At 47.3% G+C, this 21935-nt stretch overlaps 1 protein-coding gene across 1 annotated transcript in view; it reads right to left on the bottom strand.

Moving 5' to 3' along the window:
* The window catches only part of LOC143783347 (TBC1 domain family member 20-like), a 61333-nt gene extending 42607 nt beyond the window's left edge, over nucleotides 1-18726 (bottom strand). Inside the window, exons 1-6 of the mRNA XM_077271752.1 lie at nucleotides 18711-18726; nucleotides 18478-18666; nucleotides 16003-16083; nucleotides 14028-14214; nucleotides 13856-13957; nucleotides 12989-13130 (exon numbers count right to left, since the gene is read on the bottom strand). Of these exons, the coding sequence (XP_077127867.1) occupies nucleotides 12989-13130; nucleotides 13856-13957; nucleotides 14028-14214; nucleotides 16003-16083; nucleotides 18478-18666; nucleotides 18711-18726 (717 nt within the window). The remainder of the gene's footprint in view (nucleotides 1-12988; nucleotides 13131-13855; nucleotides 13958-14027; nucleotides 14215-16002; nucleotides 16084-18477; nucleotides 18667-18710) is intronic.
* Nucleotides 18727-21935: the final 3209 nt, after the last annotated feature.

Raw genomic sequence — 21935 nt, 5'->3', positions numbered from 1 at the left:
GGATAAGAGAACATATACGTGATATTGCAAATAAGAAGGATACCTCTATAGCGAATCATGTAAATAGACATCACCAAGGTAACAGCAAGAAGATAACCTTTGTAGGAATTGATAGAATTAAACCACCGGTTAGAGGGGGGAATTGGGATCAAATGATTCTCCAAAAGGAGTGTAAGTGGATTTTTTGGTTGGGTACAGTCAATACGAATGGTCTGAATGACCAGCTCTCGTTTGCTTCCTTCCTCTAATGTAGGGAATGGTAGGGCCAATAGAGAGGGTGAGTCGACGTTGAGTGGGGGCGCCACTGCGTAGGTCCTAGGGTGCCAACCTCCGCGTGAGGTAGGGTAAGGAGAATAGGGCCCCTAGGGGCTTACTAGCCTTTCTCTCTACTCAATCTTTTGCTATCTGATACTATCCCCTCCATGCCCCCGGTCTCCTGAGAATAGTCGGTCGTTAGGTATTTAAAATATTTAAAATTTAATTGATCTCCTTTATAATCTACTGTGCTTTGAGTAAAATAATTTTTTTTTTTTTAGCCCCCATGGGGACAGTGTACTTGATCTATACAGATTTGATCTATGTGGAATATTGCTGATGATATCGGAATGGATGTCTTACCGACAAGAGAAATAACATGCACATAATATGGTGGTGCACTGGGGATGCAGAAGAAATAATATTTGGTAAAGGCATCCATCTGGTGATTTATGCAGGTTAACTGAAAAGTTGGGATTGGATACAGTTATCAGGCAAAATAAATAGATGATCGCGAAATGGTAGCGCAGGCGCCTTGAGAGTGTTTGCGTTCCATAAGATACTACGAATGAGAGCGCAGGCGCATGAAAAGGCTTGCGTTCCAGAGAAAACGTAGTATACAGCTGACTCACCTTTTGGTCAGCTGATGCGGACAGATGATCTCACATCCGGCCGGATGTTTCAGCTTCGGGCGGGACACGGACCGGATGCCGGTATGTGAGATGCAATATATAAAAAACGAGCATGCATATATCTAATACGCGCATGGACTGGCAGCGTCGGCTGGACGGACACATGAGAATAACCCCGTTGATATCCCCTGAAGAGTTATAAACGAAACGCGTCGGGACCCAAAAAAGGGGAGAACATCCACCGCCACCAGTATAATAGAGTACAGCATATGACTATGGCTTGATGCGGGTGAGATTGTTCCTTATTTTTTCTGTATAAACCAGCCACAACTAATGGTTTCCTGTGGGCCTATTAAGGTTACGGAATAGTCTGGGATAGACTGATACACGGATGTAACTTTGGCAAGTCTGAAACCATTGTTGTTTCCCAATCTGCAATATATATAGATTATTATGGTTTCTATTTGCTAGATTGGGATAAAAAAAGCCTCTTAGTGGGATCACTTGGTTTAAGGTGTTTACTTTGATAGTAATGATGCGTCATGCCTATGCCATAAGATATTAGTAACCACAAAGGTTTTTTGTGCGGTTGTATCCTATCTGTGTATTTTGGATATAGTTTTCAGAATAGGATCTTCAGCGCTATTTTTCATAGCTATTTTGTATGTTTGTATTTTGCACTCTCTAAGAAAGTTGTGCCTGAACTACACCAGCATGTCGCCAACAACATCACCCATTCCCTGAAAAAAATCTAAGTCTGCCAGGGAGCATTTCACCACTGACACCTGGATGAGCAAACATGGGCAGGGTGTTACATCTTGCTGACTGGGCAAGCTACTCCAGAAGTCTTGGAATCCCCAGGGCTTGCGGGACAAACCTCTGTATCTAACAGTTCCTCTACTGCTTCTGGCTCCTCCATCTCCTCTATGGCCTCCACCTGTGCCCTTAATGAGACATGTGTTCCAACAGTGCAGAGATAATCCCCCCAACCTCCGTATTGCGCAGCCAGCGCTCACTGCAATCGGGCAGTGTTCAAATTAACATGCCTTGGAGATCACAATCATACAGTTGTGGACAGCTACCCAGGCCCAGTTAGAACAATGGCTGTCTCTGCTGAACTTGGAGCCAGGGAATAATAATAATAATCTTTATTTATATAGCGCCAACATATTCCGCAGCGCTTTACAGTTTAACAGTTTCAAACAACAGTCATAGGTAACAATGTTAACAATACAATAATAAAGCACAATAAGCCGCCCCTGCTCGTGAGAGCTTACAATCTACAATGAGGTGGGGAGATACAAAGTACAGGTGTGTATTTACAATGATGTATTTACAATGAGGGTCCGGCCATCTTCAGGGGGTGGGGGGTAGATGGAGATAGTGAATGGGCTACACACACACAAACATAAAATGACTGATTAGGGAACGTGATAGGCCGCTCTGAACAAATGTGTTTTGAGGGACCGCCTAAAACTATGCAAGTTGTGGATGGTCCTAATATCTTGGGGTAGAGCATTCCAGAGGATTGGTGCAGCACGGGAGAAGTCTTGGGAGTCGGGAGTGGGAGGTACGGATTAGTGCAGAGGTTAGTCGAAAGTCGTTTGCAGAGCGCAGCGGTCGGCTAGGCCGATAGACAGAAATGAGGGAGGAGATGTAAGGGGGCCGCACTGTGGAGAGCTTTGTGGGTGACAACAAGTACTTTGAATTGTATCCTGTAATGAATGGGCAGCCAGCGTAACGACTGGTGAAGAGCGGACGCGTCCGAGTAACGATTAGCCAGATGGACGACCCTGGCTGCTGCATTAAGGATAGACTGGAGAGGGGAAAGTCGCGTGAGGGGGAGGCCAATTAAAAGAGAGTTGCAGTAGTCCAGGCGGGAGTGGATTAGGGCGACAGTGAGAGTTTTTGTTGTCTCCATGGTGAGAAAAGGGCGGATTCTAGAGATGTTCTTTAGGTGTAAGCAGCACGAGCGGGCAAGAGATTGTATGTGGGAGGTGAAGGAGAGATCGGAGTCAAACATGACACCCAGACAGCGCGCCTGCTGCCGGGGTGTTATTATGCTGCCACCCATGGAGAGGGAGATGTCAGATTTAGGGAGGTTAGTAGAAGGCGGGAGCAGAAGAAGTTCAGTTTTGGAGAGGTTGAGCTTCAGATAGAGAGCGGACATGATGTTAGAGACTGCAGACAGACAGTCAGTGGCGTTCTGTAGTACAGCGGGGGTAAGGTCAGGGGCTGATGTGTAGGAAGGCCATGTGTGATAACTGTGTAAACCTGAAGGCAGCCCTACACTGGAGCAACCTCACACACGTGCCTTGCAAGCCTCTTGTCCTCAACCTGGTGGTACAGCAATTTCTCCGCCACTATCCCGGCCTGGATTTGCTGCTGCAGAAAGCACGGTTACTGTGTGCTTACTTCCGCTGATTGCACCCCGCAGGTCATTGACTTGCATCACTACACAGGTCTGATGTGTGATCGCACATCAGAGGAGAGAGAAATAGGGTCCCCCAATCACCCCCCTGGTACCTCTGGTGTCCCTGCATGCCCCCATGAAGTCCCCTGGGCCGCCGGCATCTTCTTCCGGGAGAAAATGGCGGGCGCATGGCCAGTGTGCCTCCTGAGATCTGCCGGCCAGCACCCGGCAACAATAGGACATTTCTCCTATTGGATCACAGTGATGAAAATAAAAAAATAGTAAATCAAACCCCCCTTTATGCCTTTATCACCCCCTTAGTTAGCTAAAAAATAATAAAAAAAATGTATTTATTTCTATTTTTCTATTAGAGTTAGAGTTGGGCTAAAGCGAGTTGGGATAAAGTTAGAGTTAAAATTGGGATTACGGTTAGGGGTGTGTTGTGAATTAGACTTTTTGGCTCCCTCTTGTGGTCACTAGTGATATGACACTTTGATATTCCTTCCCTTGCTTGGTTCCCACCTGGCCTCGTTAGTCCAGGGGTGTCGCTATTTGTACTTCCTGGATTTTCAGTCTGGTGCCTGGCATCGTTGTAATCAGATCCTTCTGTTTGCTCCTATCTGCTGGTCTTGGTTCTTTGCAAAATTAAGCTAAGTCTTGCTTTCTTGTTTTAGGTTATTTACTGTGCTCTTATTTTTGTCCAGCTTGTACTAAATGTGATTCCTTATATTGCTGGAAGCTCTAGGGGGCGGATGTTCTCCCCCCGTGCCGTTAGACGGTTCGGGGGTTCTTGAATATTCCGCGTGGAGTTTTTGTGAGGGTTTTTGCTGACCATATAAGTCATCTTCCTATATTCTGCTATTAGTTAGCGGGCCTCTCTTTGCTAAAACCTAGTTCATTTCTTGCGTTTGTCTTTTCTTCTTACCTCACCGTTATTATTTGTTGGGGGCTTGTATCCAACTTTTTGGGGTATTTCCTCTGGGGGCAAGAAAGGTCTTTCTTTTCCCTGCTAGGGTTAGTTAGTTCTCCGGCTGGCGCGAGACGTCTAGAATCAACGTAGGTACGTTCCCCGGCTGCTGTTATTTGTGGTGCTAGGATTAGATATATGGTCAGCCCAGTTACCACTGCCCTATGAGCTGGGTTTTATGTTTGCAGACTTCGCTATTGTCTCTGAGACCCTCTGCCATTGGGGTCATAACGGTATGCCAGGCCATAAGTGAATATTTAATGCATTGCAGAAGTGGGATTATAAGAAAGGAAATTCTGAGTTTTTTTTTTTTTTTTTTCTTTCTTTCCTCCCCTTTATCTCAGAGTGGCTGGAGCCTTGCTGCAGACATGAATGTCCAGACCTTGATTACTAGTGTGGATCAGCTTGCTGCTCGTGTGCAGAGTATTCAAGATTTTGTTACTAGCAGTCCTATGTCAGAACCTAAAATACCTATTCCGGAATTGTTTTCTGGAGACCGATTTAAATTTAGAAATTTCAGGAATAATTGTAAATTGTTTCTATCTCTGAGACCTCGTTCGTCTGGAGACTCAGCTCAGCAAGTAAAAATTGTTATCTCTTTCTTACGGGGCGACCCTCAGGATTGGGCCTTCTCGTTAGCGTCAGGCGATCCGGCTTTGGCAGATGTTGATGCGTTTTTTCTGGCGCTTGGGTTGCTATACGAGGAGCCCAATCTTGAAATTCAGGCAGAAAAAGCTTTGCTGGCTATCTCTCAGGGCCAGGATGAAGCTGAAGTTTATTGCCAAAAATTTCGGAAATGGTCCGTGCTTACTCAGTGGAATGAGTGTGCTCTGGCCGCAAATTTCAGAAATGGCCTTTCTAAAGCCATTAAGAATGTGATGGTGGGTTTCTCCGTTCCTACAAGTCTGAATGATTCCATGGCGTTGGCTATTCAAATTGACCGGCGTTTACGGGAGCGCAAAGTCGCTAATCCTCTGGTGGTGTTGTCTGAACAGACACCTGATTTAATGCAATGTGATAGAGTTCAGACTAGAATTGAACGGAAAAATCATAGACGTCAGAATGGGTTGTGTTTTTACTGTGGTGATTCTACACATGTTATATCAGCATGCTCTAAACGCTTAACAAAGGTGGTTAGTCCGGTCGCCATTGGTAATTTGCAACCTAAATTTATTTTGTCTGTGACTTTAATTTGCTCATTGTCCTCTTTCCCTGTTATGGCGTTTGTGGATTCAGGTGCTGCCCTGAGTCTTATGGATCTGTCGTTTGCCAAGCGCTGTGGTTTTGTTCTGGAGCCTTTGGTTAATCCTATTCCTCTGAGAGGTATTGATGCTACGCCATTGGCGGAGAATAAGCCGCAGTTTTGGACACAGGTGACCATGTGCATGTCTCCTGATCATCGAGAGGTGATTCGTTTTCTTGTTTTGCATAAAATGCATGATTTGGTCGTTTTGGGTCTGCCATGGTTACAAACTCACAATCCAGTTTTGGATTGGAAGGCTATGTCTGTGTCAAGTTGGGGCTGTCAGGGAATTCATGGTGATTCCCCGCCGGTGTCTATTGCTTCCTCTACTCCTTCGGATGTTCCTGAGTATTTGTCTGATTATCAGGATGTATTCAGCAAGTCCAGGTCCAGTGCTCTGCCTCCTCATAGGGACTGTGACTGCGCTATAGATTTGATTCCAGGTAGTAAGTTTCCTAAGGGAAGATTATTTAATCTGTCTGTACCTGAGCATACCGCAATGCGTTCGTATATTAAGGAGTCTCTGGAGAAGGGACATATTCGTCCATCCTCTTCCCCTCTTGGTGCGGGATTTTTCTTTGTGGCCAAGAAGGACGGATCTTTGAGACCTTGTATAGACTATCGACTTCTGTATAAAATCACTGTTAAATTTCAGTATCCTTTGCCTCTGTTGTCGGACTTGTTTGCCCAGATTAAGGGTGCCAAGTGGTTCACCAAGATAGACCTTCGTGGTGCGTACAACCTTGTGCGCATTAAGCAGGGAGATGAATGGAAAACTGCATTTAATACGCCCGAAGGTCATTTTGAGTACTTGGTGATGCCTTTTGGGCTCTCTAATGCTCCTTCAGTGTTTCAGTCCTTTATGCATGACATCTTCCGGAAGTATCTGGATAAATTTATGATTGTTTATCTGGATGATATTCTGGTTTTTTCTGATGATTGGGACTCCCATGTAAGGCAGGTCAGGATGGTGTTTCAGGTTTTGCGTGAGAATGCTTTGTTTATTAAGGGCTCAAAGTGTCTCTTTGGTGTGCAGAAGGTTCCCTTTTTGGGTTTTATCTTCTCCCCTTCTGCTGTGGAGATGGACCCAGTCAAGGTCCGAGCTATTCATGATTGGACTCAGCCCACGTCGGTTAAGAGTCTTCAGAAGTTCTTGGGTTTTGCTAACTTCTACCGTCGTTTTATCGCTAATTTTTCTAGCGTTGTTAAAACTTTGACGGATATGACCAAGAAAGGTTCTGATGTTGCTAACTGGGCTCCTGCAGCCGTGGAGGCTTTTCAGGAGCTGAAGCGCCGGTTTACTTCGGCGCCTGTTTTGTGTCAGCCTGATGTCTCGCTTCCCTTTCAGGTTGAAGTGGATGCTTCTGAGATCGGTGCAGGGGCCGTTTTGTCGCAGAGAAGCCCTGGTTGCTCAGTAATGAGACCATGTGCTTTTTTTTCTAGGAAATTTTCGCCTGCTGAGCGGAATTATGATGTTGGCAATCGGGAGTTGTTGGCCATGAAGTGGGCATTTGAGGAGTGGCGTCATTGGCTCGAGGGTGCTAAGCATCGTGTGGTGGTTTTGACTGATCACAAAAATCTGATGTATCTCGAGTCTGCTAAACGCCTGAATCCTAGACAGGCCCGTTGGTCATTATTTTTCTCCCGTTTTGACTTCGTGGTCTCATACCTGCCTGGTTCAAAGAATGTTAAGGCTGATGCTCTTTCTAGGAGCTTTGTGCCTGACTCTCCTGGAGCCTCAGAGCCAGTTGGTATTCTTAAAGAGGGTGTAATCTTGTCGGCCATTTCTCCGGATTTGCGACGTGTGTTGCAGAGATTTCAGGCTGATAGACCTGACTCTTGTCCACCTGACAGACTGTTTGTTCCTGATAAATGGACCAGTAGAGTCATTTCCGAGGTTCACTCCTCGGTGTTGTCAGGGCATCCGGGTATTTTTGGCACCAGAGATTTGGTGGCTAGGTCCTTTTGGTGGCCTTCCTTGTCACGGGATGTGCGGTCATTTGTGCAGTCCTGTGGGACTTGTGCTCGGGCTAAGCCTTGCTGTTCTCGTGCCAGCGGGTTGCTTTTGCCCTTGCCTGTCCCGAAGAGGCCTTGGACACACATTTCCATGGATTTCATTTCGGATCTTCCAGTGTCTCGGGGCATGTCTGTCATCTGGGTGGTATGTGATCGCTTTTCCAAGATGGTCCATTTGGTGCCCTTGCCTAAGCTGCCTTCCTCTTCTGATCTGGTTCCGTTATTCTTTCAGAATGTGGTTCGTTTGCACGGCATCCCTGAGAATATCGTGTCTGACAGAGGATCCCAGTTTGTGTCCAGGTTCTGGCGATCCTTTTGTGCTAAGATGGGCATTGATTTGTCGTTTTCATCTGCCTTTCATCCTCAGACTAATGGCCAAACTGAGCGAACAAATCAGACTCTAGAGGCTTATTTGAGATGTTTTGTTTCTGCAGATCAGGATGATTGGGTGACCTTCTTGCCGTTGGCTGAGTTTGCCCTTAATAATCGGGCTAGTTCCGCTACCTTGGTTTCGCCATTTTTCTGCAACTCTGGTTTCCATCCTCGTTTTTCCTCGGGACATGTGGAGCCGTCTGACTGTCCTGGGGTGGATTCTGTGGTGGATAGGTTGCAGCGGATTTGGGATCATGTGGTGGACAACTTGAAGTTGTCACAGGAGAAGGCTCAGCGTTTTGCCAACCGCCGCCGCGGTGTGGGTCCCCGACTTCGCGTTGGGGATTTGGTGTGGCTGTCTTCTCGCTTTGTTCCTATGAAGGTCTCCTCTCCTAAATTTAAGCCTTGCTTCATCGGTCCTTATAAGATTTTGGAAATTCTTAATCCAGTGTCCTTTCGCTTGGAACTTCCTGTGTCGTTTGCCATTCACAACGTGTTCCATAGGTCTTTGTTGCGGCGGTACGTTGTGCCTGTGGTTCCTTCTGTTGAGCCTCCTGCTCCGGTGTTGGTTGGGGGCGAGTTGGAGTACGTGGTGGAAAAGATCTTGGATTCTCGTCTCTCCAGGCGGAGGCTTCAGTATCTGGTCAAGTGGAAGGGCTATGGTCAGGAGGATAATTCCTGGGTGGTCGCCTCTGATGTGCATGCGGCCGATTTGGTTCGTGCCTTTCACGCTGCTCATCCTGATCGCCCTGGTGGTCTTGGTGAGGGTTCGGTGACCCCTCCTTAAGGGGGGGGTACTGTTGTGAATTAGACTTTTTGGCTCCCTCTTGTGGTCACTAGTGATATGACACTTTGATATTCCTTCCCTTGCTTGGTTCCCACCTGGCCTCCTTAGTCCAGGGGTGTCGCTATTTGTACTTCCTGGATTTTCAGTCTGGTGCCTGGCATCGTTGTAATCAGATCCTTCTGTTTGCTCCTATCTGCTGGTCCTGGTTCTTTGCAAAATTAAGCTAAGTCTTGCTTTCTTGTTTTTGGTTATTTACTGTGCTCTTATTTTTGTCCAGCTTGTACTAAATGTGATTCCTTATATTGCTGGAAGCTCTAGGGGGCGGATGTTCTCCCCCCGTGCCGTTAGACGGTTCGGGGGTTCTTGAATATTCCGCGTGGAGTTTTTGTGAGGGTTTTTGCTGACCATATAAGTCATCTTCCTATATTCTGCTATTAGTTAGCGGGCCTCTCTTTGCTAAAACCTAGTTCATTTCTTGCGTTTGTCTTTTCTTCTTACCTCACCGTTATTATTTGTTGGGGGCTTGTATGCAACTTTTTGGGGTATTTCCTCTGGAGGCAAGAAAGGTCTTTCTTTTCCCTGCTAGGGTTAGTTAGTTCTCCGGCTGGCGCGAGACGTCTAGAATCAACGTAGGTACGTTCCCCGGCTGCTGTTATTTGTGTGCTAGGTTCAGGTATATGGTCAGCCCAGTTACCACTGCCCTATGAGCTGGGTTTTATGTTTGCAGACTTCGCTATTGTCTCTGAGACCCCCTGCCATTGGGGTCATAACAGGGGTGTGTTGGGGTTAGGTTTGTGTTTAGGGTTATGGTTGGGATTAGGTTTGTGGTTAGGGTTATGGTTGGGATTAGGTTTGTGGTTAGGGTTATGGTTGGGATTAGGTTTGTGGTTAGGGTTGGGATTAGGGGTGTGTTGGGGTTAGGGCTGTGGATAGGGATATGGTTAAGGGTGTGTTGTGGTTAGGGGTGTGTGGGGTTAGGGTTGTGGTTAGGGTAATGGTTAAAATTAGGGTTAGGGGTGTGTTGGGGTTAGGGTTGGAGTTAAAACTGGGGGGTTCCACTGTTTAGGTACATCAGGGGGTCTCCAAACACGACATGGCACCACCATTGATTCCAGCCAATTTTGCCTTCAAAAAGTCAAACGGTGCTCCCTCCCTTCTGAGCTCTGCCATGCGCCCAAACAGTGGCTTTTCCCCACTTATGGGGTATCGGCGTACTCAGGAGAAATTGCACAACAAATTTTGGCATCCATTTTCTCCTGATACCCTTGTGAAAATAAAAAAAAATGGTTCCAAAGTAATTTTTTTGTGAAAAAAGTAAAATGTTAATTTTTTCCTTCCACATTGCTTTAGTTCTCGTGAAGCACCTGAAGGGTTAATAAACTTCTTGAATGTGGTTTTGCACACCTTTAAGGGTGCAATTTTTAGAATGGTGTCACTTTTGGGTATTTTCTGTTCTATTGACCCCCCAAAGTGACTTCAAATGTGAGATGGTCTCTAAAAAAAAGGTTTTGTAAATTTTGTTGTAAAAATGAGAAATTGCTGGTCAACTTTTAACCCTTATAACGTCATAACAAGAAAAAAATTTGTTTCCAAAATTGTGCTGATGTAAAGTAGACATGTGGGGAATGTTATCTATTAACTATTTTGAGGACACAAGTGGCGTAGGCAGCGGCTGCTTTCGAGCCAGCGATTGCAGTGTCGTCAGAGCTGACTTGGTGCGATATCTGTCAGGGGTGATGGTAAAAATGGCCAACAGGGTTTCCTTAATAGTCCAATAGCCAGGCAGTCTTGAGGTCCCAGCGAATGGACAGCATCCTGTGCCCGGCCAGTCAAAGAAGTCCACGGGTATTTTGCTCAATCAGCTGTGGACAACTGGTGCAACATCATTATGGTCTCAAAGACTTACAGACGTTCTTCGACCTCTGTGTTAGACTGATTAAACACTCGCATGTCTCTGTAGCGGAGATGATTTCCTTGGTGGTGGGCCATCACAGAGGTAGGGATACTGGATCTCCCAAAAACAATTCTATAACACAAGCCCTCTCCCCGCTTGAGGCTCCAGGTCCCAATGCGATTAAGAATTCCTGGATTCGAGCTGCTGGTGACTGAGTATTTGATTACAGACTCCCACTGGATCATTGATTTGGCAAGCATTTTAATTCCTCAGTGCCCATCTCAGTGGAGTTTTATTTATCCCTCACGATGATCTAAGCATCCCAAAGGACCAGTTCCTGGCTCAAAGTCGACTGAGTGTCGATTGCCCAGTATTCGATCTGTCAAAGCAGGCACAGCTCCTGTAGTCACAGTTTCTTGTTGAGGATGTAAATCCCCTCCGGTCCTTTTCCCAAAGGCCAGACTGGTGGGGTTGGACATGGTGACGTCCAAAACCAGGTGTGTATGACTCACCAATGTTTGCTGGGGCTGTCTGTACGCCTCCCTGGTTGTGGAGGCCTTGGACGGTGTCTACGAACACCAGACCCCTGCAGCTTTAGCGGACCCACCAGGCTAGTAGTATCCCACCTCTGTCAAGTGTGGAGACACGAGGGTCAGTGTGTGCTCTCGTCTGCGGGCCCAGCTGTCTTTAGAAAGACCGCATGGACCATGGCTCATCCCACTAAAAACCCATATTCCTTTCCTGTGGGCAGAATACTACTCAGACAACAAAGGGCGAAGGTAACACAGTGGAGTGATACTTACTTGGATCACCAACAGTCAATAACATAGTACAGTCCCAGCAAATATACAAGTTGGTGCAAGTGACAGTCGCACCCTTCCGCTCGCTCGGAATTAGAACATCTGCGACCTATTGGTATCCAGGGCAAACTACCCCAACCAATAACACCCCACTTTTGGCAGTTACCCACAGAGAGGTGGTAGCGGCAAGCTTAGGACGCTGACAAGAGTCCATTGAGGTATATGGCCAGATGACCGGGGGTCCCAACCTGGGTTCTCCAAATGTCTGTGTGTCATTAGTGATGGTCAGTGGATCAAATCTGTGTTCCTCCGGGTGGAGCCATGATGCCTTGGCTGGTGTCCTCGAGTCTCCCTGTAGGACAGCTGTCCTTCAGGTAATTATCAACATGTTTGGGGAGAGGTGGGAAGAGGTCATCTCTCACTGGTTGAGTGTTTTTAACCTGCATATTTTATCCTTCAAGGTTTTGTAAAGTAATCAGCTGCATGGCTGATACAAGGGGTAGCTGGCATACAACATATTAACAAACACTGGTTTTTCAGTTAACCTGCGCCTTTGTCCCTCAAGGATAGAAGAATAAGCTGTAGAAGCGGATACAACAGGTAGTCAGCCAGCATTCAACAAACCACAATTCAACCTACAAGAGTCAATGTTCAGGCTCATTATGAACAGTAGTGCAGGTTGATGGGCGTACTGAATAATACATCTAGCATGATTTAAAATAAATGCAGTGTCATCACAACCATCAAGGACTCCAGTAACTGTGAAGCACATCCATATGCCCCCAATAACATGCACCCCTAAGGACCCCAGTACCTGTGCAGCACAATACACAGAGGGCAACCTCATCCATACACCCGCAGAAAAAACCTCCCCCCAACATCCCAGTACCTGTGCAGCACAACACACCAGGCCAAACTCATCCATACACCCCCAATAACCTCCACCCCCATACACACAGAGGCGACCTCATCCATACACCCCCAATAACCCCCACCACCATACACACGGGGCAACCTCATCCATACACCCCCAATAACCCCCACCCCCATATACACAGGGGCGACCTCATCCATACACCCCCAATAACCTCCACCCCGTACACACAGGGGCGACCTCATCCATACACTCCCAATAACCCCCACCCCCATACACACAGGGGCGACCTCATCCATACACCCCCAATAACCCCCACCCCCATATACACAGGGGCGACCTCATCCATACACCCCCAATAACCTCCACCCCCATACACACAGGGGCGACCTCATCCATACACCCCCAATAACCCCCACCCCCATATACACAGGGGCGACCTCATCCATACACCCCCAATAACCTCCACCCCCATACACACAGGGGCGACCTCATCCATACACCCCCAATAACCTCCACCCCCATACACACAGGGGCGACCTCATCCATACACCCCCAATAACCCCCACCCCCATACACACGGGGCAACCTCATCCATACACCCCCAATAACCCCCACCCCCATATACACAGGGGCGACCTCATCCATACACCCCCAATAACCTCCACCCCGTACACACAGGGGCGACCTCATCCATACACTCCCAATAACCCCCACCCCCCCGCACTTCAGTACCTGTGCAGCACAATACACAGGGGTCAGAGGATGAGATGCCAGAAAGAAGTCATATAAACGGAGGACTTGGTGGAAGTCGCTCAGGACGTGTCCATACCACGTGATCAACCAGCTCAGAGCAAAGATGCAGCCGACCTCCGACCTGCGGGAGACATCACTGATCAGTCGCTGTAGCGCAAAAGTCTTACACCACCGCCCGCCCCATACAACCGCGTCCCCCTCCTCACTGCTAGGCCCCAGTGTAACAGCGTGTCCCTCCCCCGAGCTGTGCCCCTGGACTGCCATGTAATCAGGCACGAGTCAACCACCAGTGGGGGAGTGCTCCCGCATGGAAGGGTGGATCCCAGGACACAGAACAATAGACTCATGTGTTGGCTGATTCAGGTGTGTGGTGACTTGGGAAGGGCTGGGATGTGCTGAGGCGAGATCCTGGTGCCAGTGTGTGGAGGGTTAAAAGCTGCCACGTTGGACTGTGTTGCGGCCCTCATCTGCTGAAGCCATTGAATTCACTCAAGGACTATTTCTATTTCCCTGGCGTCAGATTGCCGGGTGGCGCCCCCGGATCTGCTCCCTTTGTGTGGATTCATTGTGGATTCATTACGGACGCTGCAGAATTACTTTCATTTGTGTTATCCCAGTTCCCTGTTCCAATAAATCTTGTTGGATTGTCTATCAGCCTGGTGTCGCTTGCTGCTCTGTCGCAAACCCCGTCACACCCAGATAAGGTCAGTGCCCCTGATTATGTAACGTCTACTCTCATCGTGGTCGCATGACACGAGATAACAATCCCCAGGGCTTAGGAGATCATCAGCAACATCTACCCTACATGCTGATGGTCTCTACCATCTCGGCCATGAGGCTGCGCACCTCAGCAGGAATTGGTGTAGTGCAGGGCTCTCGCTCTGGATTAGGAGCATCAGATAGCTCAGCACACTGCGGGTCCGCTCCATCGTGGGGTCCATGAAATCTCTGCCAAAAGTAAGACAAGCATGTCATATCCTGACTACATCGGCTGTGGTGATCAGAATAACGCACGTACCTGAGATGATGTGTGGAGAGGGTCTGCAGCATGGCGGTTCCCAAACGAAGGCCGACAGTCAACAACAGAGTGACGGCCCCATCATGGAAGCCCTGGTAATAGTGCAGCTCTGGGTGTGAGCGGAGGACGCACAGGATCATGTCCATCAGCTGCTCTTGTAACACAAGACGCTCTGACGCCGCCATTCCTGGAAGCGGTCACATGGGATAAGATCAAAACAGGCCGCCCACAACGAACGAAAGTGTATACCACTCACATAAGACAGTCCTCCACCCAACAAACAGCAGCTTACACAAACACAACAGCCCTCCACCCAACCAATGTCAGCTTACACATACACGGTAGCCTTCCAATTGTTCAGTAGCCTCCAACTAAACAGCCTACACATACACGAGAACCCTCTGCCCAACCAATGACAGCCTACACGACAGCCCTTCATCCGACCAACGGGACCCTAAACATACATGACAATCCTCCTTCAAACCAATGAGAGTGTATCACAGCCCTCTGCCAAACCAACAAGACCCTCCACAAACACTACAGCCCTCCATCTGACTAACAAGACCCTCCGCTCAACCAACAGACTACACATACATGACAGCTACATAAACACAATACACCTACCTTCCGACCAATCACTGAGACCATCTGTCCAACTAACGGCAGCCTATACATACGTGGCAGCCCTTTACCAGACCAATAACAACCTACATATATCCAACAGCCCTCCATCCAACCACAAAGACCGTCAGGCCAACCAATGACAGACTACATATACATGACAGCCCACCCACCAACAAAACCCTCTGCTTGACCAATAAGACAGTCCACATACATTACAGCTCTCCATCCGACTATCAAAACCCTCCACCCAACCAACAGCCTACATATACAAGAAAGGCCTCTCCGACCAGTGAGAGACTATACATACACAATAGACCTTAAAACTACTAACAAGACTACACATACATGACAGCCCTCCACATAACCAACTGCCTTCACATATAGACAGCCCTACATCCAACCAATGAGACCCTCTGCTTGACTAACAACACTGTCCACATATGCTAAAAGCCTCCATCCAACTAACAAAACATAACAAGCCTCTATCCAAAAAAACAACAGCCTACACCACATGACAGCCCTCTGACCAACGAGAGCGCACACACACTAGACCTTCACCTGACCAACGAGATGCTACACATATGCGACAGCCCTCCCCCAAACAAATTCCTCCACCCAACTGACAGCTTACACATAAGACAGCCTTACATCCGACAAATGAGAACCTCCGCACAACCAACAACTTACACATATACAGCTTAACCAATACAAGAGCCCTGCACCCAACCAACGAGACTTCCATCCCACTAACTAGACCCTCCGACCCACCAACAGCCTACACATACAGTACATGACAGCTCTCTCTCCGACCGAGACCCTACATAAACTCAAGAGACCTCCAGCCGACCAACAAGATCCTACACAAACATGACCGCTCTCTGCCCAACCAATGAGACCCACCACCCAACCGCCGACAGCCTACACATACGACAGCTCTTCATCCAACCAATGAGAGCTTACACATACACGATACCATTCCATCCAACAAAGCCCACAACCCAACCAACAGCCTACGTGTACATGACAACCATCCATCCGACTAACGAGAGCCTAGACACATGACATTCCTCCACTAGATTAACGAAACCATACATGACAGCCATCCACTCGACCATCGAGACCCTACACATACACGACAGCCCTCCACCTGACCAAACAGACCCGATATGTTGAGACTCAACATATACATGTCAGACCTTCATCCAACGAGATCATATATAGGCCAATACTCCACTAAAACGAGACCCTACACATACATGACAGACCTTCATCCAACAAACAAGATCACACACACACCTGCCCTCCACCCGATCAAGGAGACCCTACACATGCAAATAGACCAACTATTCACCTTTAGGAAATCTCTTGACTGAGCGTCTGACGTCCATCAGCACCTGGTTATAGTCAGGGTGATTGGTGCGGATGGCTGGTCCTTATGACACAGGAAATAGTTATCATTACATGAATATTACAGAATGTCACCTTATTAGAAGGACCCAGTATAACAAGATCACCTACTGCTCATTACCGATGTCAGAGATTACTCCATGCACAATAACCCCTCCACAGAACAATGCCAACTGCATTCTCCTAGAAATGTCGATAGGTGATATCACAGCTCACCTCCTCCCCTCTCTGCACAGCGACCTTTAGATAGAAGACAGAGCATGCTCACTACACACTCCAAAAAAATAATTGATAGATGGTAGCCCTCTGTGCTCAGTGATCTCTGTACATGTGGAATAGGATCACGTTCTGTGGTATGTACAGTGTCTTGGGAAAGTAGTCACCCCCCTCTTAGCATTTTGCGCGTTTTGCCACGTCACAACCTGGAATTTCCTGTTTCAGGATTTACATCAGTTCGTGTAAAGAACATGTCTCCGGCTGTCAAAGTTTGGATTTCTTTTTACTGTGAATCAAAGAAATATGACAAAATAACTGAAAACGTCAATATGCAAAAATATTCCCACCTTTAAAGTCAGTACTTTGTAGAGCCTCCTTTTGCTGCAATTATCGCTGCAGTCACTTTGGATAAGTCTTTATGAGTTTCCACATTTTGCCACTGGGATTTTTGCCCATTCCTTAAGGTAAAACTACTCCAGCTCCTTCACGTTAGAGGTTTCCTCTGGTGAACAGCGATTTTCACATCTGATCACAGATTAGCCACTCCAGAACATTTACACGTTTTCCCTTAAACCCCTTGAGTGTTGCTTTAGCAGTAAGATTTAGGTCATTGTCTTGTTGGAAGGTGAAGATCCGACCCAGTCTTAAATCACTGAAAGAAACAGCTTTTGCACAAGAAAATCCCTGTATTTCCCACCATCCATCTTCCCCTAGACTTGGACCATTTTCCCTGTCCCTGGTGCCGAAAAACATCCACATAGCATGATGCTGCCACCACGTTTTACTGTGAGGACGGTGTTTTGGGGGTGAAGAGCTGTGTTGGTTTGGTTCCAGGCATAGTGTTTTACATTGGTGGCCACAAAGTTCAATTTTGTTCTCATCGGACCACAGCACCATCTTCCATACATTTGGGAAGTCTCCCACATCTCTGTTGGCAAACTCAAAATGAGCCTTCCCATTTTTGTGTGCAAGTAAAGGCCTTTTTTCTGCCCACTCTTCCACAAAGGAAGGTCCCCTCTATGAAGTGTACGGCTCATTGTGGTCATATGGACAGATGCTCCAGTCTCTGCTTGGGAACTCTGCAGCTTCTTCAGGGTTACATTTGGTCTCTGTGCTGCCTCTCTGACTAATTACCTCCTTGCCAAGGCTGATAGTTTTGGTGGGCGGCCCTCTCTTGGCAGGTTTGTTGTGGTATCATGTTGTAACCATTTGAAGATAACGGATTCAATGGTGCTCCAGGGATCATCACATATTGGGATATATATATTTTTTTTTAATAACCCAACCCCGACTTGTACATCTCAACAACTATGTCCCAGACTTGGTTGGCCATCTCCTTGATCTTCGTGGCATTGGTTGGGCATCTCCTTGGTCTTCGTGGAGTTGGTTGGGTATCTCCTTGTCCTTCATGGAATTGTTTGGGTATCTCCTTGGTCTTTGTGGCATTGGTTGGGCATCTCCTTGGTCTTCGTAGCGTTGGTTGGGCATCTCCTTGGTCTTTGTGGCATTGGTTGGGCATCTCCTTGGTCTTCGTGGCATTGGTTGGGCATCTCCTTGGTCTTCGTGGCATTGGTTGGGCATCTCCTTGGTCTTCGTGGCATTGGTTGGGCATCTCCTTGGTCTTCGTGGCATTGGTTGGGCATCTCCTTGGTCTTCGTAGCGTTGGTTGGGCATCTCCTTGGTCTTCGCAGCGTTGTTTGGACAGTGGTGCCTCTTGTTAATGGTGTTTCAGCCTCTGTGACCTTTACCTTTTCTGTGTATATGCTGATCGACATGTGACTGCACACAGGGGGGCGTCGTGTCACTAAGCAAGGGACTTATGAAGGGAATTGCTGACACCACAAATTATTATTTTTATTTTTTTCTTTAGGAACTTCATAACAAAAGGGGTGAAAACATATGCACATACAAATTTTTTAGTCATTTGAATCCATAAATTAAATGTGTGCCTATATTTTTCTTATATCACTAACTTGATGCTGATACAGCACACACAAATCAGATTACAAAAATATTTACACACAGGTAGTAATGTAACAAAATAGGTAAAAAGCCAAGGGGGCGAATACTTTCACACACCAATGTACACTCTCGAGATGTCTACAGAGACCTCCCATCATAAAGGAAGTACAACACAAACCCCCAAAATAAGCAAAATCCTTGTAATGGTCGACCACAGCTCAGGGATCGCAAAGAGACAAACCTGGTTTGGGAGGCAGGCAAAACACATTGATGCTCAGCAATTTTGGCCACACCCTGCGCCGGACCTCCTGACTGAGGAGCCCACCCTCGCTGACTGCTGCTTCCCGCAGGGTCTCCACATCCACAGGGTCACAAGTCAGAGCGTCATGAATCCGGGCAGACTTCTGCTTCCGCCAAGACAAGCAGTGCCCTGCAGGGAAGATCACAAGGACGGAGCGACGCGTCCTACATCACATACACGATACGTCATCGCTCTGCTCCAGGGGGGCAGCAGGGGCGCAGAGGACAAAAGTGAAAACTTACAGAAAGCCGATATTTATAACAAAATGTTTTCAATTGAGGAAATTTTTACTTATCGACAAATATAACAATTAAGCTTTTAGTGTGCAAACAAACTCATCAGGGCGGTCTATGAAGAAAGTAGATTTTACTAGAAATGAGAAATGGGGCCTCCGGGAATAATGTGATCTGAGAGCCGTGACAAGCACGAGGCCCAATTACCGGAAATAAGTGTAGTAACAAAGGATAAGAAGCCTCAAATTAATAATACAGGCAAGTGTGGTGAAATATGTATATATCTATATGTGTGTAGTGACATATGTCTAGGGTAATGTGTGCACCCAGCAGTAGTTGAACATCTGTCCTGAAACTGCAGGCCTCACAAAGGTCACAGCATACATATCTTGAGAAGGCAAGACTATTGTCTCCACTCTCGCCAGGGGGTCGTGCTGGGAACCAAGAAAAAAGGAAACATTTGACACCTCCTAGCTCATGGAAGAGAGATGTCAATTACAGCCGACACCATCTATCTGTGAGAACTTTTACACAGGGAATTATTATTATTATTTATTGTTATTATTGTTATAGCGCCATTAATTCCATGGCGCTTTACAAGTGAGGAGGGGTATACATAATAAAAACAAGTACAATAATCTTGAACAATACAAGTCATAACTGGTACAGGAGGAGTGAGGACCCTGCCCGCGAGGGCTCACAATCTACAAGGGATGGGTGAGAATACAGTAGGTGAGGATAGAGCTGATCGTGCAGCGGTTGGTTGATCGGTGGTTACTGCAGGTTGTAGGCTTGTCGGAAGAGGTGGGTCTTCAGATTCTTTTTGAAGGTTTCGATGGTGGGCGAGAGTCTGATGGAATCTCAGAGCAAATAATATATTCATTGGGGGAGCAGCCGAGGTCCGATCAAAAACAAGCAATTATGATATTAACCTGAGGGGCTGCTCTAGAAATCTGACCTCCAGAGTAATTCTATAAATTAGGCCTGTGTACATAGAATCGTGTTCACATGTGAGGGCAGCCTGAGAAGCTGATGTGTTCCACCAACTCCATATTCACCCCCCTCAGGGAGCAGAAAGCAGACTACAAAGTTAGACATTTCTGTACGTTTTCTCCTGTTATTTTATACTGTTTTGAATATGCTATATGTCTTTTTATCATATTTTTATACCTTTTCTTACTGTAAGCACTGAACCTTTTTGTATTAAAGTATAAAACTTTAACAAGTTGAACCTTGAATGTTCTAACGAATCCATAGCCTGAGGTGTGTGAGCCTTATGAGTGGTAGACATTATTATTATTAATATTTCCGGGACTCATCGCCCGTGTATTTCGTGAGTGGTGGCAGCGTGTACGAGCGGGTGTGTGGGCTGGGTCGGTGAGTGGTAGCAGCGTGTATGAGCGGGTGTGTGGGCTGGGTTGGTGAGTGGTGGCAGCGTGTATGAGCGGGTGTGTGGCCTGGGTCGGTGAGTGGTGGCAGCGTGTACGAGCGGGTGTGTGGCCTGGGTCGGTGAGTGGTGGCAGCGTGTATGAGTGGGTGTGTGGCCTGGGTCGGTGAGTGGTAGCAGCATGTATGAGCGGGTGTGTGGGCTGGGTTGGTGAGTGGTGGCAGCGTGTATGAGCAGGGGTGTGTGGCCTGGGTCGGTGAGTGGTGGCAGCGTGTATGAGCGGGTGTGTGGGCTGGGTCGGTGAGTGGTGGCAGCGTGTATGAGTGGGTGTGTGGCCTGGGTCGGTGAGTGGTAGCAGCATGTATGAGCGGGTGTGTGGCCTGGGTTGGTGAGTGGTGGCAGCGTGTATGAGCAGGGGTGTGTGGCCTGGGTCGGTGAGTGGTGGCAGCGTGTATGAGCGGGTGTGTGGGCTGGGTCGGTGAGTGGTGGCAGCGTGTATGAGCGGGTGTGTGGCCTGGGTCAGGGTGTGATTTATGCCCCCATTACAGCATAGGACAGAGGTTGAATGCTGGACTGAGAGAGGAGATAGATTAACCCTTGCAGGCGCAACTCCAAGTCACGTGCTGAGAGCGAGTACATGACAAATTAGTGACAGCACGGAGTGGGATCTGTGACAGTATGATTCTCCAATGGTGATCCCCCCCCCAATAGCCCTCTACTAAGTATAATGGACCCACATGGTTCCCCAATATAATGAGCCCCCCATAGCCCTGCACAAAGTATAATGGCCCCACATAGTATCCCCAATATAATGAGCCCTCCATTGCCTTACAGTATAATGGGCCCACATTAAAAAAAAATAATAATAATTAGCCGCCAATCCTTGTTCCCCCGCTGCTCCGGCCTCAGAAGTGAGTGCACAGTGGGCATGAAACAGTTACATATGCTTCTCACAAAATTAGAATATCATTGAAATGTGAATTTATTTCCGTTCTTCGACACAAAAAGTGAACCTCATATATTCTATAGAGTCATTACACACAGAGTGATCTATTTCATGTGTTTATTTCTGTTAATGTTGATGATTATGGCTTACAGCCAATGAAAACCCAAAAGTCATTATCTCAGTAAATTAGAATAATACCAGCTTGAAAAACGATTGTAAAATCTGAAATGTTGTCCTACTGAAATGTATGTTCAGTAAATGCACACAATACTTGGTCCTTTTGCACCAATTACTGCATCAATGCGGCGTGGCATGGAGACAATCAGCCTGTGGCGCTGCTGAGGGGTTATGGAAGCCCAGGTTGCTTTGATAGCAGCCTTCAGCTCGTCTGCATTGTTGGGTCTGGTGTCTCATCTTCCTCTTGACAATACTCCATAGATTCTCTATGGGGTTAAGGTCAGGGGAGTTTGCTGCCAATCAAGCCCAGTGATACTGTTGTTTGTAAACCAGGTATTGGTACTTTTGGCAGTGTGGATGGATGCAAAGCGCAGCTGGAGAATGACATTTCCATCTCCAAAAAGCTTGTTGGCAGAGAGAAGCATGAAGGGCTCTAAAATGTCCTGGTAGACGGCGGCGCTGACTTTGGTCTTGATAAAACACAGTGGACCTACACCAGCAGATGACATGGCTCCCAAACCATCACTGATTGTGGAGACTTCACACTGGACCTCCAGCAGCTTGGATTGTGTCCTCTCCACTCTTCCTCCAGACTCTGGGCCCTTGGACCACTGACAACAGTCCGGTTCTTCTTCTCCTTGGCCCAGGTAAGACG

Source organism: Ranitomeya variabilis, chromosome 6 (assembly GCF_051348905.1).
Source record: "Ranitomeya variabilis isolate aRanVar5 chromosome 6, aRanVar5.hap1, whole genome shotgun sequence".
NCBI lineage: Eukaryota > Metazoa > Chordata > Amphibia > Anura > Dendrobatidae > Ranitomeya > Ranitomeya variabilis.
Note: the sequence above shows the minus strand (reverse complement) of the source record. Positions and strands in the feature narration are given on the sequence as shown.